Source organism: Pongo abelii, chromosome 8 (genome assembly GCF_028885655.2).
Source record: "Pongo abelii isolate AG06213 chromosome 8, NHGRI_mPonAbe1-v2.0_pri, whole genome shotgun sequence".
Taxonomy (NCBI): Eukaryota; Metazoa; Chordata; class Mammalia; order Primates; family Hominidae; genus Pongo; species Pongo abelii.
In genome coordinates, this window is record NC_071993.2 from 103915440 (window position 1) to 103931333 (window position 15894).

General features: G+C 34.4%; 1 protein-coding gene across 15 annotated transcripts in view; it reads left to right on the plus strand.

Annotated features, from left to right (window-relative positions):
- LCOR (ligand dependent nuclear receptor corepressor) overlaps window positions 1-15894 on the plus strand; it is a 155193-nt gene that overhangs the window by 112904 nt on the left and 26395 nt on the right. For 11 of the 15 annotated variants that reach the window (XM_024253144.3, XM_024253147.3, XM_054521697.2 and 8 more), the window contains 2 exons: window positions 959-1246; window positions 4062-4155. In XM_024253144.3, coding sequence (XP_024108912.2) covers window positions 959-1246; window positions 4062-4155 — 382 coding nt within the window. Of the gene's footprint in view, window positions 1-958; window positions 1247-4061; window positions 4156-6904; window positions 15211-15894 lie in introns of those variants that run through there. The other 4 variants (XM_054521700.2, XM_054521702.2, XM_063727384.1 and 1 more) reach the window with 1 other exon arrangement.

The window sequence follows — 15894 nt, forward strand, 5'->3', positions numbered from 1 at the left end:
AATTATAGAGGCATGATGATAATATATTTATACAAGTTATTTTCCCTTTCATCTTAATCTCTTTTGCCTTTCAAAGTCTCTTCCAGTGCTAAAAGTTCTTTGAGTTAATGAGTTCTTATGGTCTAAACTTAACATTGACTAGAAATTGATAATTTAGATGTTTATTTCATTATTTTATTTTTTTTACTAGTTGGCAGAGTTTATTTAAAGTACTCTTGGAAAATATGTGATTTTTCTTAGGCTTTTGAGATTTGACATTTAAACACCTAGCCCAGAGGTTCTACAGTTGTGGTCCCCAGACCAGCAGCATCTAAGAACTTGTTAGAATGCCAGTTCTTGAGACCACCCTAGAACTACTGAATCAGAAACTTTGGGGAGAGAACCCAACAAGCTGTTTTTGCAAAGCTGTCAGGGTGATTCTGATGAACATTAAAGTGTGAGAATGATTGCCCTAGCCTAAAATGGATCTTAAAATTAAGTATCTCCTTTTATAATCTTGGTATGCCTTCTGTCTTTAATATAAAGTAAATTAAGCACTGATGAACTCAGTAATGCATTCTTCAAATATTTAGAAGAAGGTGGCTGAGGAAAAAATCTAGGGAAACTTGATGTGACCTATAGGTGTGTTAACATGAGAATATTTCCTAAGAGAAGGGTTTTGGGATTTCTGTATCAGGTAAGTGATTCTTGCCTATAAGATATTCTAGTTGTTATCCTTTATTTAATTTCATAATATTCAGTTATTATATGGGGGCAGATGTTTAGAATTATTTTAATGAAAATTTTATTTTTAAAAATCGACAACTCAAAAGCTTAGAAAATATAAGTCAAAGGGGAGATACTATTTTTAAGATAACTGCATTTTAAGAATAATAAGATGAAATTTTATGTTTACTTGAAAGCTGTCTTTTTTTAGTACATTGTCCCACTTTAAAAGTAAATAAATCTTTATTTACAGACAGTCCCTGGGTCTCCGACCCCAATATTCCCCTAGTGGCCCGTGAGATCATGCAGCGAATGATCCAACAATTTGCTGCTGAATATACCTCAAAAAATAGCTCTACTCAGGACCCCAGCCAGCCCAATAGCACAAAGAACCAAAGCCTGCCGAAAGCATCTCCAGTCACCACCTCTCCCACGGCTGCAACTGCTCAGAACCCTGTGCTCAGCAAACTTCTCATGGCTGACCAAGACTCACCTCTGGACCTTACTGTCAGAAAGTCTCAGTCAGAACCTAGCGAACAAGGTATGGTTTGATGTCAAGGTCTCCTCTATCTTATCAGAATACTTTACTTTGGGGAGAAAAAAAAAAAAAAAAGCATTGGCAAGTAGAGCATCAGCAGCAATAATAGCATAAAAACTAATGTGATTCTTAAATTATTTCTTACTATGCAGTGATGGAGAAGTACAGCTAAAGTTGTTACAGCCTTATCTGTCAGCAGTTCGTAGTAATGATTGATATACCACTCAGGAAAGTCAGGTGGTTAACAGTTGTCACTAATCTTTCAGTTACTTGATATTTATATAGCATTTTATATTTTCCATAGTATTTTTATGTTTTTTAAAACTCCTATGAAAAAGTAAGTTTTCTTCTTAACTATAAATTTTCTAGGACTAGCACCTGTCTGAAAAATATGCCTCTACTTGTAGGTATAAGTTATATACTCTGCAAATGAGATCATAAGGAAAAACATGTATTCAAATTTTGAAAAAGAAACTACTAGGGTTACAAATAGAGAAAGCAGCAGAACATACTTTAGGTTGTTAAATATATTCAGTGTTTTATAAATACAGAAACACATACATAAACACACACATCCACTGACTAACTTGAAAGTATTTCCAAAAGGGAATTTGTTGATGAGGACACTAATTAAGTGATGAAGTTAAGAGGTTATTAGTTTTGTTTAGCAAATGTTTCTTGAGTCTCTGAAGTTTATTTTCTTCAGTAGATATTCCTGTTGCCTTGTGGTCTCATTTTACCTTTAATTTCACAAAAATTGAAGCAAGCATTTCAACTCAGCCACTGTTTGAACCACTACAAATTGTAAATTGGTGATGTCTGTACTAATGAGATTTTATTGTCATAGAAATTTTGAGTATACAGAAAGGTTACGAGATTATGTGGATTTATTGGTGAGAAATACATGTTTATTTTGGAAAATTTAATTCTTAAAGAACCTCTTTGAAATGAACTTTCTTTTGAGTAGTTTTCCTTTGCTTTTTATCCTTTTCTTGTGTGGTGAACAGCAAACAAAACATCTGAGTTCTGAGAGATTTCTTGACAGGAGACCTCCTACTTGTTCATATTGCTCATGTACCTTTGGTTACCATATTTACGAAGTTGTATCTTTTATTGATGACTGTTTTCCACAAATTGGTAGTTTTCATTAAAGATCTCCTCACTGTAAATATTGCATCAGAAGTTTCAGGTTTATATTAGGAGAATGACAACATAGAATTATATTTAAAGTATTAATGGAGGTTGACATAAAATGATACCACTTAACCTAATTTAACTTGTTATAACTAATGTTACACTTAAGAGATCAATACATTGTATTGACAGCATGCTCTTACAAAGAGGAATTTGAACTACATGATAGCATTATAGTATGTAGACTTGAAATGAAGTAAAAAAATTTTAAATTGTATTTCCTTAATGAATGTGTTTTGAACCAAAAACCACAATATTTTTAGTGGTAGATTTAAAATATGTTGCCTGTTTGATTAGACAAATTGTCTATTTGACTTGTCTTTAAATAATAGTGTCTTTGGTTGGAAAAGTTGTAAGCAGTACATTTGCTTCTTAGATGTATAATTGGGTTTAGATGTCTAATAGGATAATTGGTTCTATAAGCTTATAATTATATTTTTAGAAATACTAGTGACTGTAAAGGACAAAACTCTTTCTTATGAGTGTGGAGGTTGTTTTTTTTATGAGTGTAGGGGTTTTTTATTTACAAACTCAGTTGCCTGTTTATTTCTAATAGCCTGAAATAAAATGTCCTCTGATACAAGTTGTAAGTAGCTTCTACTCTGGGGTGATTTTTAACATAACTAGATAGCAAGACTCCTCTGCTGGCCAACTGAAAATTTAAGACATTGTGTATTACTTTGTTCTGTTAATTTTGGACAGAGTGGTAGCTTTAAAAGACTTCTTTTCCAGGTATTTCAACAAGGAGAAAAATGTCTTTGAGGGAAAAGAACATCTTCTAATTTTATATATTAATAACATGAATTTGTGATTTGGTCTAGTTGCAGTAAAAAATGGTTGTACTTCCAGGCTGTCATCAATATCAAGACGGTTTCATTCTTCTTTCTTTAAACTTCCTTCACCAATTTTTAATGTCTTCTTAATCAAAAAATTCTTGCATTCATAAAATTCAGCAATTGAATTTTGAATCTCTGCAAAGTTTTTTTAAAAGATTGAATATAAGTATACATTTTTTATAGATGATCTAGAAAACTATTAGGACACACCCAAATCATAAATCATTAACTGATTCATCTTACAGACCATCTTGTTTAGTATATACATGTACTTTAATGACATAAACTTACATTTAAAAACAATTTTTATATCTTATTTAAAATTTTCTACATCGAACTTGTATGTAGTTTTGGAGTTTCAGATAGATTTAGCTCTTGAGGGTTTTGGTTCTATAGTTTGTATGCCACTGTGGGACATTAGAAACTTGTATGCTTTGATCAAGGAAAATTTAGAAAATGGAGTCTTAAAAAATCTGATAACAGAGGACCTCATGCTATGTAAACTGCTATTTCTAGTATTTCATTGTATCCTAACATCTTCAGTAACATGTTTTACCTTTTCTTTTGCCCCATTAATAATATATTTAGCCCTTGAGGATATTAAGTATAACATGCCTTGTTAAATTTGTGTTGCTTCAGGATTTAATTGATTTTATAACTCAAATATATGACTAGCGTATCTGCTTAGTTGAATAAGCCTACTTACTGCTTTTTCATTTTCAGCCTATTTAGTTTACATTTGCTCCTAGCTTTTAATATCCTCAAGGTGTTTCTTTGTGTCTCTGCAGACGGTGTACTTGATCTGTCCACTAAGAAAAGTCCATGTGCTGGCAGCACTTCCCTGAGCCACTCTCCAGGCTGCTCCAGTACTCAAGGGAACGGGTAAGGGAGAATATTTGTAGCCTTACACAGTTTCATATAGATAATTCATCAAAGGTTGATGCCAGTCTCCCTTTTACATTTTTAAAAAATAACCCTTCTAAGTAAGTCATTTATAAATATGGACCATAGATCAAATAAAAATATAATTTGTGCAATGTAAAATTGGCTAGTACAGATGAGTTTTTGTCAGTTTAGTACAAGTAGTAAATAACCATGAATATGGCAATTATTTCTTTGGACTTTTTGTTGTGGCATGTTTTGGAGTGTGAAACTCATGTTAAATAATTCTAAAGTTTAGATGTAAAGACAGTATTATGTGTGCCGAAGCTGTTTAATGAAAATTGAACTCCAATACTTGGTATCTCTAGTGGGGTTTGTGTGTATGTGTGTTCATTTTTGTTTCTTTTGGGTTTGGTTTTGGTGGTTGATAACTGTACTTTGGCAGTTCAGAAAATGTAGTTTTCTGAAAGACTGATTGTAGATGTTGATGCATAACCATCTTAGGCTGCCAAGGCATTATTACTTGCTTAGTTTTGGTAACTCTTAGGAGACTAAAGTAAATTCTCTTGACACCCTAATTTTATAGTATAAGAACTGTCTTCTCCCTATGTGTATCTGATAACCAACTAGAAAAGTCAGGTATTAATAAAGACATTTAGATACCATGTTGAAAAAGCATTTCTATAAAACTGTGTGACAAAAAATCAACTTTAGATATGAAAAATAACTTGGTAAGTTTAAATTAGTTAATACTTAGGCTTATTGAACTTTCAGATTATCAATGTGGGGAAGTTACTTAGATATTAAAGGAACAAGTAGATGCTAAGTGGACTAACCTTTTCCAACTTACTGTTAACTACCTTCAAATAGAAGGATTCCTTTACAGACTTCTAAAATCTCCCTTTATTTTCTCTAAAATTCCAAAACTTTTCATTTCCAGAAAGTATTAATTTAATCCATTATGTGTACTAGTCTTTTTCTTAACCCTTTCCTTTTCACTATGGTTTATACTAGATATAAGTCAGCATGTTCCCAAATCTTTGGGTTCTATTTATATATCAAAAAATACTTGAGCCGGGCGTGGTGGCTCATGCCTGTAATCCCAGCACTTTGGGCGGCTGAAACGGGCAGATCACCTGAGGTCAGGAGTTCGAGACAAGCCTGGGCAACATGGCAAAACCCCGTCTCTACTAAAAATACAAAAATTGGCCAGGCGTGGTGCGCACCTGTAGTCCAGCTACTAAGGAGGCTGAGGTGGAAGGATCGCTTGAGCCCAGAAGGTCACAGCTGCAGTGAGCCATGATCACAACACTGCACTCAAGCCTGGGTGACAGAGTGAGACGTTGTCTCCAAAAAAAAAAAAAAAAAAAAACACTTGAGTTGTGTAATTAAGGACACATGTAGAAGTCCATGTGCAGTTTGCATAAACAAATCCTTTGCTTAAGATTCTCTGTAAACTTGGCTACCAGGTTCATGTATTATATGGCTGAAGTTGCTGTGTTTATCCCTCTGAATGGAAAGTGTTTTCTACTGGTTTTGTTTTATGGAAGAAAAATGCACCAATAGGATTGCCCATCTTTTAGTTGAATATTCAGTGTTATCCTTATTGTGTTACTGATGATAGTAGTCCCCATAGAGTTTTGTAGAACATAACTGGTTTATCATTTCTGCAAAGCTCTATTTTGTGCCTAATTAACGTAATCATCCCCTTGGGCATGTTTTGCCACATGTCAGTCTCAATATTGATAATCTTTCTCTATTGTGAAAGTCAAAACCTTACGAATTAACTTTGTCTAAGTAGTTGACTTTTTAAACATTATTTGAAAGCCATCCATTTGAAATTTCAAAATAGGTGTTTGGTATTTCAAGAAGGGAAGTTTTTTTTAAGCCAGAGAAAACTGCTAAAAAATTGTTTATATCTCTCTGACAGTAATTACTTTGAGTAGAACTTAAGGGGTAAATAAAGAGTAATTTCTTTTAAGCTTGGATTATTTCAAATGGAAAATCATGATACTCATGTATCTGCAACTAGTAGTGTTTTAAAATGAAGACGTGTGGTAAGTTATAATGCAATGGGTCTTTTGGTTTGGTTTATTTGGGAATTTTTTTTTTTTTCTCCCTTGGGGCTGTTAGCTATATATACGTATTCCCCCCCACCCAAGCAAAATAAGAAATGTTACTTGGAATTGTTTGATTTTTGATGATGAATATCAACTTGTTTGTGGGATAAATGAGCAATTATCTATGGGTTCCAGTAATGTATATGGTTTCAGTTTTAAAACTAGTTGTCATGAATGTTGAATACATTGAATTAAAATAAATAATTTGGCTTACTCTTTTATTACTGTACTTGTTTAGTGGTAACGTCACATTGGCAACACAATTCTGTGTAGATCTATGGAGACTGATGATTACTTTGTAATTAATAATTAAGATGCTATTTTCAGACAGTTGCGCGAAACTTTTTCTCCGAAAATTTGTGAACCCAACCAGAGACCAGCTGACAGGTTTAATTTTTCTTTGCCCAAAAAGCTCCTGATTTTTTTTCTTTTTCCTTTTTCCTTTTTTTGTGAACAAGTTTTAAAACTAACTGCTGAGACCATTTTTTTTTTAATTTTAGAGAAAAATAAATAAATAACACAAAGTGATGTTACCCAAGCAAGGCCTTCTAATAAAGGAGTGGTCCCCTCACCCATCCCTCCCTACCTGTGCAAGTCCTGCTCACATCAGTTTCCTTCCATCCAATTAGGCGACCTGGGAGACCCAGCCAGTACCGCCCAGACGGACTTCGGAGTGGTGATGGGGTACCTCCAAGAAGCTTACAGGATGGAACCAGGGAAGGTTTTGGACACTCCACATCACTCAAAGTTCCACTGGCTCGATCCCTGCAGATTAGTGAAGAACTACTGAGCAGAAACCAATTGTCCACAGCTGCCAGCCTTGGGCCATCTGGATTACAGAATCATGGACAACACTTAATATTATCCAGGGAAGCCTCTTGGGCAAAACCACATTACGAGTTCAACCTCAGCCGTATGAAGTTCAGGGGAAATGGTGCACTCAGCAACATCAGTGACCTTCCTTTTCTTGCAGAAAACTCTGCCTTTCCAAAAATGGCACTTCAAGCAAAACAAGATGGAAAAAAGGATGTGAGCCATTCATCTCCTGTAGATTTAAAGATACCACAAGTTCGAGGAATGGATCTTTCTTGGGAGTCTCGCACTGGTGATCAGTACAGCTATAGCTCTTTGGTAATGGGTTCACAAACGGAGAGCGCGCTTAGTAAAAAATTAAGGGCTATTCTTCCAAAACAAAATAGAAAAAGCATGTTAGATGCTGGACCCGATTCTTGGGGCTCAGATGCTGAGCAGTCTACCTCTGGACAGCCATATCCCACATCGGATCAAGAAGGAGATCCTGGCTCCAAGCAGCCTCGGAAGAAAAGAGGGCGTTACAGACAGTACAACAGTGAGATACTGGAGGAAGCAATCTCAGTGGTTATGAGTGGAAAAATGAGTGTTTCCAAAGCTCAGAGTATTTATGGGATTCCCCACAGTACACTGGAGTACAAAGTAAAGGAGAGGCTGGGCACTTTGAAAAACCCTCCAAAGAAAAAGATGAAATTAATGAGGTCGGAGGGGCCAGATGTTTCTGTAAAGATTGAATTAGATCCCCAGGGAGAGGCAGCACAAAGTGCAAATGAATCAAAAAACGAGTAGGAATACTGTAGAGTGCCAATTACTGTACAAACTGGGTGAGCACTACTGCATCATTGTTCAGCTATCATTGCTTGCACGTAATTTCATTTACTGTGACACTTGCTTCTTTGCAGATTTTGCATTGACTTGTGTGTACAGAGATGAAATGTGCATTCTGAATGTTGCATATTTTAAATTTTTCATGTGCAGTATGGCTCAGAATATGTTTGGCCTTTTGCATGTTTCTCTACAAAAGAGAATTGAGTTACCTCACAGAGAACAGATACATGGAAGTGGACTCCTTGCCTGTAGAGCCTGCATGCTTTTTTGTTTTGTTTTGTTTTTTTGTTTTTTCTTAAGTTATATTTGTTTTTACTTTTTAAAAAAGAAGAGGAAACAAAGCCCCCTTTTAGAAACTACGTCTTTCATACTGGGAGCTTTATCACTGCAAATTGGAAAGCCATCTTATAATACAAAATTATTCATATTTTTCATCTACGATTCAACTAATTGAAGGATTAAACTAAAGAAAAAACTAAGAAGAACAATGAACCTTTGACTTTGAGAAATTTGGTTATTCACTGACATAATTATTGGGTCATTTATAGTTACATTTTATAATTTTCTTCTCACTATTAAATTTGCTTAAATTAGCAAGCTATTAGTGCTCACCCAGAGGGGAAGGCGGTGGAAAATGTGCACACACTACCTTCAGAAATGCTTCAGTTAATTACTTTGAACACTACCTTTGCTGTAATTTCATTTGAGATTTTCTAAGGGTAGAATTTGGTCTCACCAACAAGTGAGGATATAGCCTTATCTCATGGAGGACGAGCTCCGTATTTACTCAGGAGCAGTCAGGGTACATTGCATAAAACAATGGAGGATGCCTCATTTTAGCAAACTGGGTTTCTTTGTATTCTTTAGTCCTTTTACAGAATTGATGTGCTAACTGAATATCATTGCAGCAACTAGATTAAGATATTCAATATCTCTTTATTGGGGATGGGAGAAATAGGGAAAGAAATGTGTATAAGTAATTATGATATTGCAAAAGTGATACTTAGATTTTACAGCCTCCATAGTCTGCCCAGTGTCCACATTAATGAAGGATCCATGTTTGTAGTGAGAGAAAAAAAACCCAAGGTAACCTGATATGATTTAGGATGCATATCAGTTCTAACAATAATTCAATCAGAAGTCAAGCTCATTGGAATTCCTTTTTTAACTGATCCAAATACTAGTAGAAGGGTGGGAGAGGTGTGTTTTTTGTTTTTGTTTAGTTTTTATTTAATTTTGTTGGTTAGAATTTTTTTCTTTTTTTGGCATCCTACATAATACCCCCTTCTTGACTTTTTCTGATAATTAGTTGATATTCATGGTTGTTTAGCACACAGTTCAGGACCTTTGAGATCATGTTTGTATAAGCACTCCTTGAAGAATAGCTAAGCTTTTTTTGAGATGGGCTTTTAAAATTATAATAAGGAAAGTTTATTTTCTGCAGTTTTTGCAAGAATAAGCAAAGCCCATGGAATTTAATTTTTCATTGTGATCAGATTAAAATTACTATTTGTGCAAAACAAAATCCACACCACATATACTGTATATTCTAATCTGCTGAGAAAGGTGGTCAGGCCCTTCTAAATGCTTAACCAAAAACAAACATTATTGGAGTTTCAGTGTAAAATAAAATTAAAATTGGAGAGTTGGTTAGATTGATTTCAGATGGATACTAACAGTTTGAGGGGAGGTCCAGATATTTCCAAGGCATAAATTCTTGCCTGGAAACTTTGGAGCAATTAATTAAATTAGGTTAAGTTTTCCCTCAGCAACCTGTGTGTTCAAAGGTTAGGCACACCATTGCTGTTACTAAAATATATGCACTGCTCATTCTTGACATAGTTTGGGTGTGGGTTCCTCTTGTTTTGGTTATTTTGTGTAGCAGTTTAATCAGTGGATAACTGAGCCTGTTTACTCTTAGCTTTCTAGACTTCTTAACAGAAAAAACAGTTTGGGTTCAATAGCATTTTATGATTCTACAATATTTTGTCACCTAGCTGGAAGTTGCAATAAAAATTCCTTATGAAATATATGGTTTTCATCTGTAATTGAAGGAAATCATAGAAAGTTTGCTGAAAGCAAAGGGCTAAGCTTATGAAGGAATGCCTCCTTTGTTACTCAAGAATTTGTCAGCACACAATTAATTGCAGCCATAGTACCTTTTTGCGTAATGTTTGGGATATTCAGTAGCCCAGGATTGCTGCAAAAAGGTCCTTTGAGAAAATTAATTTGTGCTTGCTTTTATCCCCTCTCAGAAAGACATCACTAAAGGCCCATTAAAAATCTGGCCCTAAAAGTTCAACTTTTGTAGAGTTTATTGTTCAGAGAGGTTTAATCCTATGTGGTAGTCTATATAAGTGATGTATGAGTTGAGTTATGTAAATTTTGTCATTGTAGTGTACATGGAGTGATCATTTTACTAACATAAATATTTTCTATGTGTGTTTCAGTGGATGACAATCGAGCAGCAGAAGAATGGTGTGCCTACCCTTTAATGCTGCAGTTTAAATAAGAGAACTTGTATTGTGTCATTTCAGATTGTAGGCTGAGAGTTGTAAATAGTGAAAATTTGAGTACTTCTATTATTTGTTTTGGTTAGAAAGTGAATTTAAAAAACAAACCAAACTCTAAACTTTCTCAGATTAAAAGTCCTGAGACCTGAAGATTGTAATATTCATGTCTGTGAAGCTTTTAAACATTACACTTGAGATCAGTCATGACTTGATATTCAGGTAAATTTTCTTTTCCAAGAAGCTTTTGAATAAGCATATTTCCTCCAAAGGTCTCTTTCTCTTTTTTTGAGTGTAGATTATTTTAAAGCACTAATTGCATTACATTGGTAACTGCAATATAAAATAGCCATTATTGTTTTGTGAAGCATGGTTGAAATTAGCTAGTGGTCCCTTTTAAATTTCATGAGCCTCTCAAAAAAGAAAAACTTAAAAAAAAAAAAAAACAAAAAGCTGCTGGAATATTTCAAAAGATATATATTTTACCTTATAGGTTTTGTAAAGTTAGTTTGTAATATTCAGGTGCACTTTTAATGTTAAATTTTGTGTTCAGAGTTCCATTATACCATGTATTTCTCGGAGGTGGCTCATCACACGGCTGGCTGGCAGTCTTGGTGCCGCAGTGATTCCTTAATATTTGATTTCTCTCTTGATTTGCCACTATTCTGTATTGGCACTTTCAGTGTAGATATTCTAGTTTGGGGATGTCCTCACAAATGTGTAATAGAGATTGGTCTATTAGCATGCTTAATTTCTGCTAATCAGAGTTTTGCATGGCCCAAACAACAGTTGACCATTTTTATGGTATGGGAAAGTGTAGTTCACAACTGTCTTTGTCACAAAAGCTGTTTTTCCTCACATTTTCCAGTAGGCAGATAACATTACTTAAATTATTAATATATAACACTGTTGGAACTATTGATAGGAAATAATGTATTTAAAATAATTTTTTGCATTTTCAGAGACCTTGATGTTATAGGGTAGATAAGCTATGGCACTATAAAATCAAAAACACTAATTCTGTGGAAGGATATCTAGTTGGTATTTTTATCTTTAGCTTTCTCATTTCTGAGACAGCATAGTCATTCAGCTTGATGGTAATGTAGTATATTACTTTGTTCGGTGGGCTTATAAGTGACTCTGAATTATGTTTGTGATGAGCTATACACTTTTTTTCTATTCCCCAAATACCATGAAGGACAAGGTCACTCTTTCAGGAAAAATAATTTATATTTGTGTATAATACTTTTTAATATTAAGTTTGTTGTTCTGAAGTTTAGATGTTGCTTGATAAACCTTTGCTGCAGCAGATCATGAATATGAGTAAGGCTTTGTGTGATAATAGGGGTCCTTATGTGAAGTTAATTACTGTTCAGTTCTGGTGAGCAAGCTCAACAAGTGTGAAGTGTGTATTAGCTTTATTTGGTACACTTTTACTTTACAATATTGAAGTGCTTTTAGAACTCTGGTTATCTTATATAAACCATTACCTCAACCAATTGGCATTTCTTTTCCCCAACATTTACCTTAGCTATAATATGAGCTATGTGGGATCAGATGGTAAAACTATAAAAGGCACAATGAGAAGTTTAGTTCCCAAGTTTTGGAGAGAACTCTAAATTAGACTAAAAACAACTACCTGTTAACACCAATATCATAACTACCTTCTGTCATTAGGCAGTACATAGCAACCTTTGAGCTGCTAGTGAGCTATCTGTTCTCCCCCTACCCCCAAGTAAGCACACAGTGCCAGGCCTGGTTCTAAGCCTTTGTGATTCTCTTACATCTCATTGACCCATAATAGTGAAGCATGGATTCATTTATTTTCATAAGACAAATTGAGTCAGCTCGATGTCAGAAGCTGAAAATATTTTGAGTAGTTTTAGCCGTTATATGACAGATAGGCATCATTTTCTTCAACAGCTTTTATCTTTGTAGATTTCCTTTTGAGACCATGTATTTTTGCTTTTATAATTCTTTCATTAAATGCCAGAAGTTGTTTTCATATTAACCACTCTTTTCTGTATATTCAGGTTGCTGTCATTGGTGATAGAATATGGCAATAGACAGAATTGTGCTCCACTTTATGTTTCATAGGAGATATTGAAAGTTATAGGTTAAATTTTGGCCTTCTTGAAGATATCAAAGATTGTTTTCCTTGTTACCTTTACTTAGAATTTGGTCTTCATTAATGCTTTGGTCAGGCTAGCATCACTAAAAACTTGATGGCTTCAGCAGAACAGCCCATTTAGGAGACTATTAAGCTATCTAGGGATTTTTTTTTTTTAATTAATTGCTTTCAAAATCTGAAAAGGAAAAAAGTATAATTGTGGTACAAAGAAGACAGAACTCCAGGCTCTTTCTTCTTAGTTTATTTTGGTTTAATTCTGTACTGGAGACTTGAATAGGATTTGTGAACATGGTGAATGGAAAGAAAAATAGAGGACATTATTTGTGTATCCTCATTCCTGAATAATCTTGCAGTCACCTTTTAAAGAAGCAGACATTAGCCCTGTAACACAACACTGTAGCTATAAACCCTAAGTGTTAGGAAGGAGATTGGGGTGGGGAGGGTGGAGTAGGATGGAAAAAGCATGTAGACTTCTGAGAAGAGGCTAAAAATTCTGCCCTATAATACTAAAAATGAGTCACAAGATAATGTGGTGAAGTTAGGCCATCTTGATTTGATAGAAAAATCTTTTACATTGTTTAAAAATGAGAATCGAGGCTAATTAATGTTGATTTGACAACAGAACATGAGCTAATTCTGCAATCATTTGGGGGGTAATTTTATGGTTTCCAGTTCATTTAGAGCTGTATTAAGAAAAGCTAAAAAGCAAGCACTTTTAGTTAATCATAGATTTATTGGATGTAGCAAATATTATTATAATATTTAATCTCTATTATTTGAATGTGGAAATGAACTCTTTTGCCCCATCTTGAACTGTCATTGAACATGCTCAAGATGATCAACACTGGAAATGACCCTACACACATACCAAAAAAATCTAAAGCAGTAAGACATATTTGAAGATCCATACCTCTTAAACTTTTTAGATTTGTCTTGGGAAAGAATTTATGAACCTGTAACCAGTATTAGTGCAGTCTTGGGTTCCTTGTTCTGCATAATTGCACCCTTTCTCAGGTATGTCCTGACAACATAAATCTTAAAATAATCTCATTAGAGATTAGATTCTCAGTGGATAGTGTGTAAGGGGACTAGGGGTGGGGGGTTGGGGGTAGTTGGACACAGGACACTGACACAGTAGAGCAGGGATTTTTAACAGTCAACAGCCAAATAGAATTTCAATCTAGAATATTTTTACCCCCTCAGAATGAGTGAAACAACTTCTATTATTTGGTATACCCGGTGCTACACTCCTAAAAGTCTTTTTTTTCATCCAGGTGACTTTTTTTTTATTTTCCCTGCTTGGTGGTGGAAGGTTATATAGTAAACTTCACTGTCATTAGGAAAGCACTTGTCCAAAATGTTTAAAGTACTAGAAAAGGGATAATTCAGCACTTTTTCTGTTACAACACTAAAGTCTTAATTTATCTTCAGAGTCTTAGGTACTGTAAGTTTTAGGATGATTATTTAAAAATATAAAACATACTACATAATATGGGGTCAGATCACATTTATATAAATAATTCTTATTTTAAAAAAAGACGATAACATTTTGTACCTTTCTAGCAATTCCAAGTGATTGCCTCATTTTCTCTTATTAAGCATTTCAAGCTTAAGATTTGGAATTTGAGAGAAAGTGAGGGGGAAAATTCCCCAAAATAAAAATTTGTTTCAGACCATTTTAGAAAAATAAATCACTAGGAAAATGGGTAGGGATTCTCTCCCCCTTTAAGTCTTCAGGGAATGAGCAGTATTTAGAATCTTTGGCTGAAATTCAAGCCTTTTTACTTTGTAAATTTTTAATATTAATTCACTGACATGCTTTTTACACCAGAGGACTGAAAATGGATCTTAATGTTTTTAAGTTGTGGAAGGGTATATTTCTAAAATGAGGGGGGGATGATTAACTAGGTTAGTATTACCAGCATTAGTAAGTTTAAGGAATTTTAGTATCTAATAGCAAAGTGTTTGATTAAAAGTCTAATCCTATATTGCTAGTCAAAATTAGTTACATTCTGATCTAGGAAAGATAATAGTCATTGGATATTGATATGCTGTGCTGTCAGAAAACCAGACTAAGATAGAAACCTTTATCTGACTCCCACATGTTGCTTGTTCTGATGGGATGTATACTTTACAGCAGTTTATTGCTGCTTTGAAAAAAAAATGTATAAACTATACATTTGGAGTGTTTGCATATAATTCTTTATAACCTCCACTTAAAGCTGTCAGACATTGGTATTTTATCAGTCCACATTGTTTAATAAAACTAATGTTCTTAGGAATCCAGCTTGTACACACTGTTTAAAAACCCTCAGGGACAGTTTACACACTCTTCTCACTCAATTCAGGTACTTTGATGCTATTCTTAAACCTAACAGTGACTTGTATTTTTCTGTTTTGCTTTTATTTCAACGTGCTGGTAGCACATCTGATGAATGTCAACTTAAAAAACTCAGTTCAGGTATCCAGGTATAACTCAGCCAAACAGATTTTAAAGCTGCATATAACTCTCCAGCACATGGTGCCTCACACTCTTATAGTGGCATTCTATATATTCAGTTATTACTACTGAGCAGATAATATGGGGGTTCCTGTTAACAGTGTATTTTAAAAAAAAAAAAAAGTGCATAAATGTATAGCCAGCACACTACACACATAGACATACACACACAAACATGCACAGTTAAACTATATATTTTTAAATGCCACTAATAGCCAGCACAACTAAAACAAAACACATTCCTAACTGCTCTGTAAGCTGTTAACAGATGCAGTTCCTTCTTGATGTGGCTCTTGCTTCTTCACGATAACTACTACTAAATTCAAGCACTGGTCCTTGGGTGTCTGACCTCTACATTCTAGTTTATGCAATGTCTTTAGAGAATTTTGTGCACTGGCCACTGTGATGGAACCATTGGGCCAGGAGTGCTTTGAGTTTATCAGTAGTGATTCTGCCAAAGTTGGTGTTGTAACATGAGTATGTAAAATATCAAAAAAATTAGCAGAGGTCTAGGTCTGCATATCAGCAGACAGTTTTGTCAGTGTATTTTGTAGCCTTGAAGTTCTCAGTGACAAGTTTTTTCTGATGCGAAGTTCTAATTCCAGTGTTTTAGTCCTTTGCATCTTGAATGTTAAGACTTGTCTCTTTAAAATTGCTTTTGTTTTCTGCAGTACTATCTGTGGTTAACAAAATAGATTATTCCTCTGCTTTAATATTTGATATCTTACATCTAAAATAAATTCTCTCCACATAAAAAACCCATAGCCTTTGGAGATATGGAAAATGGTATCTTTCAGATTTCTAGAAGTTCAAGTGTCATACAACAAAACAGGAACCCCC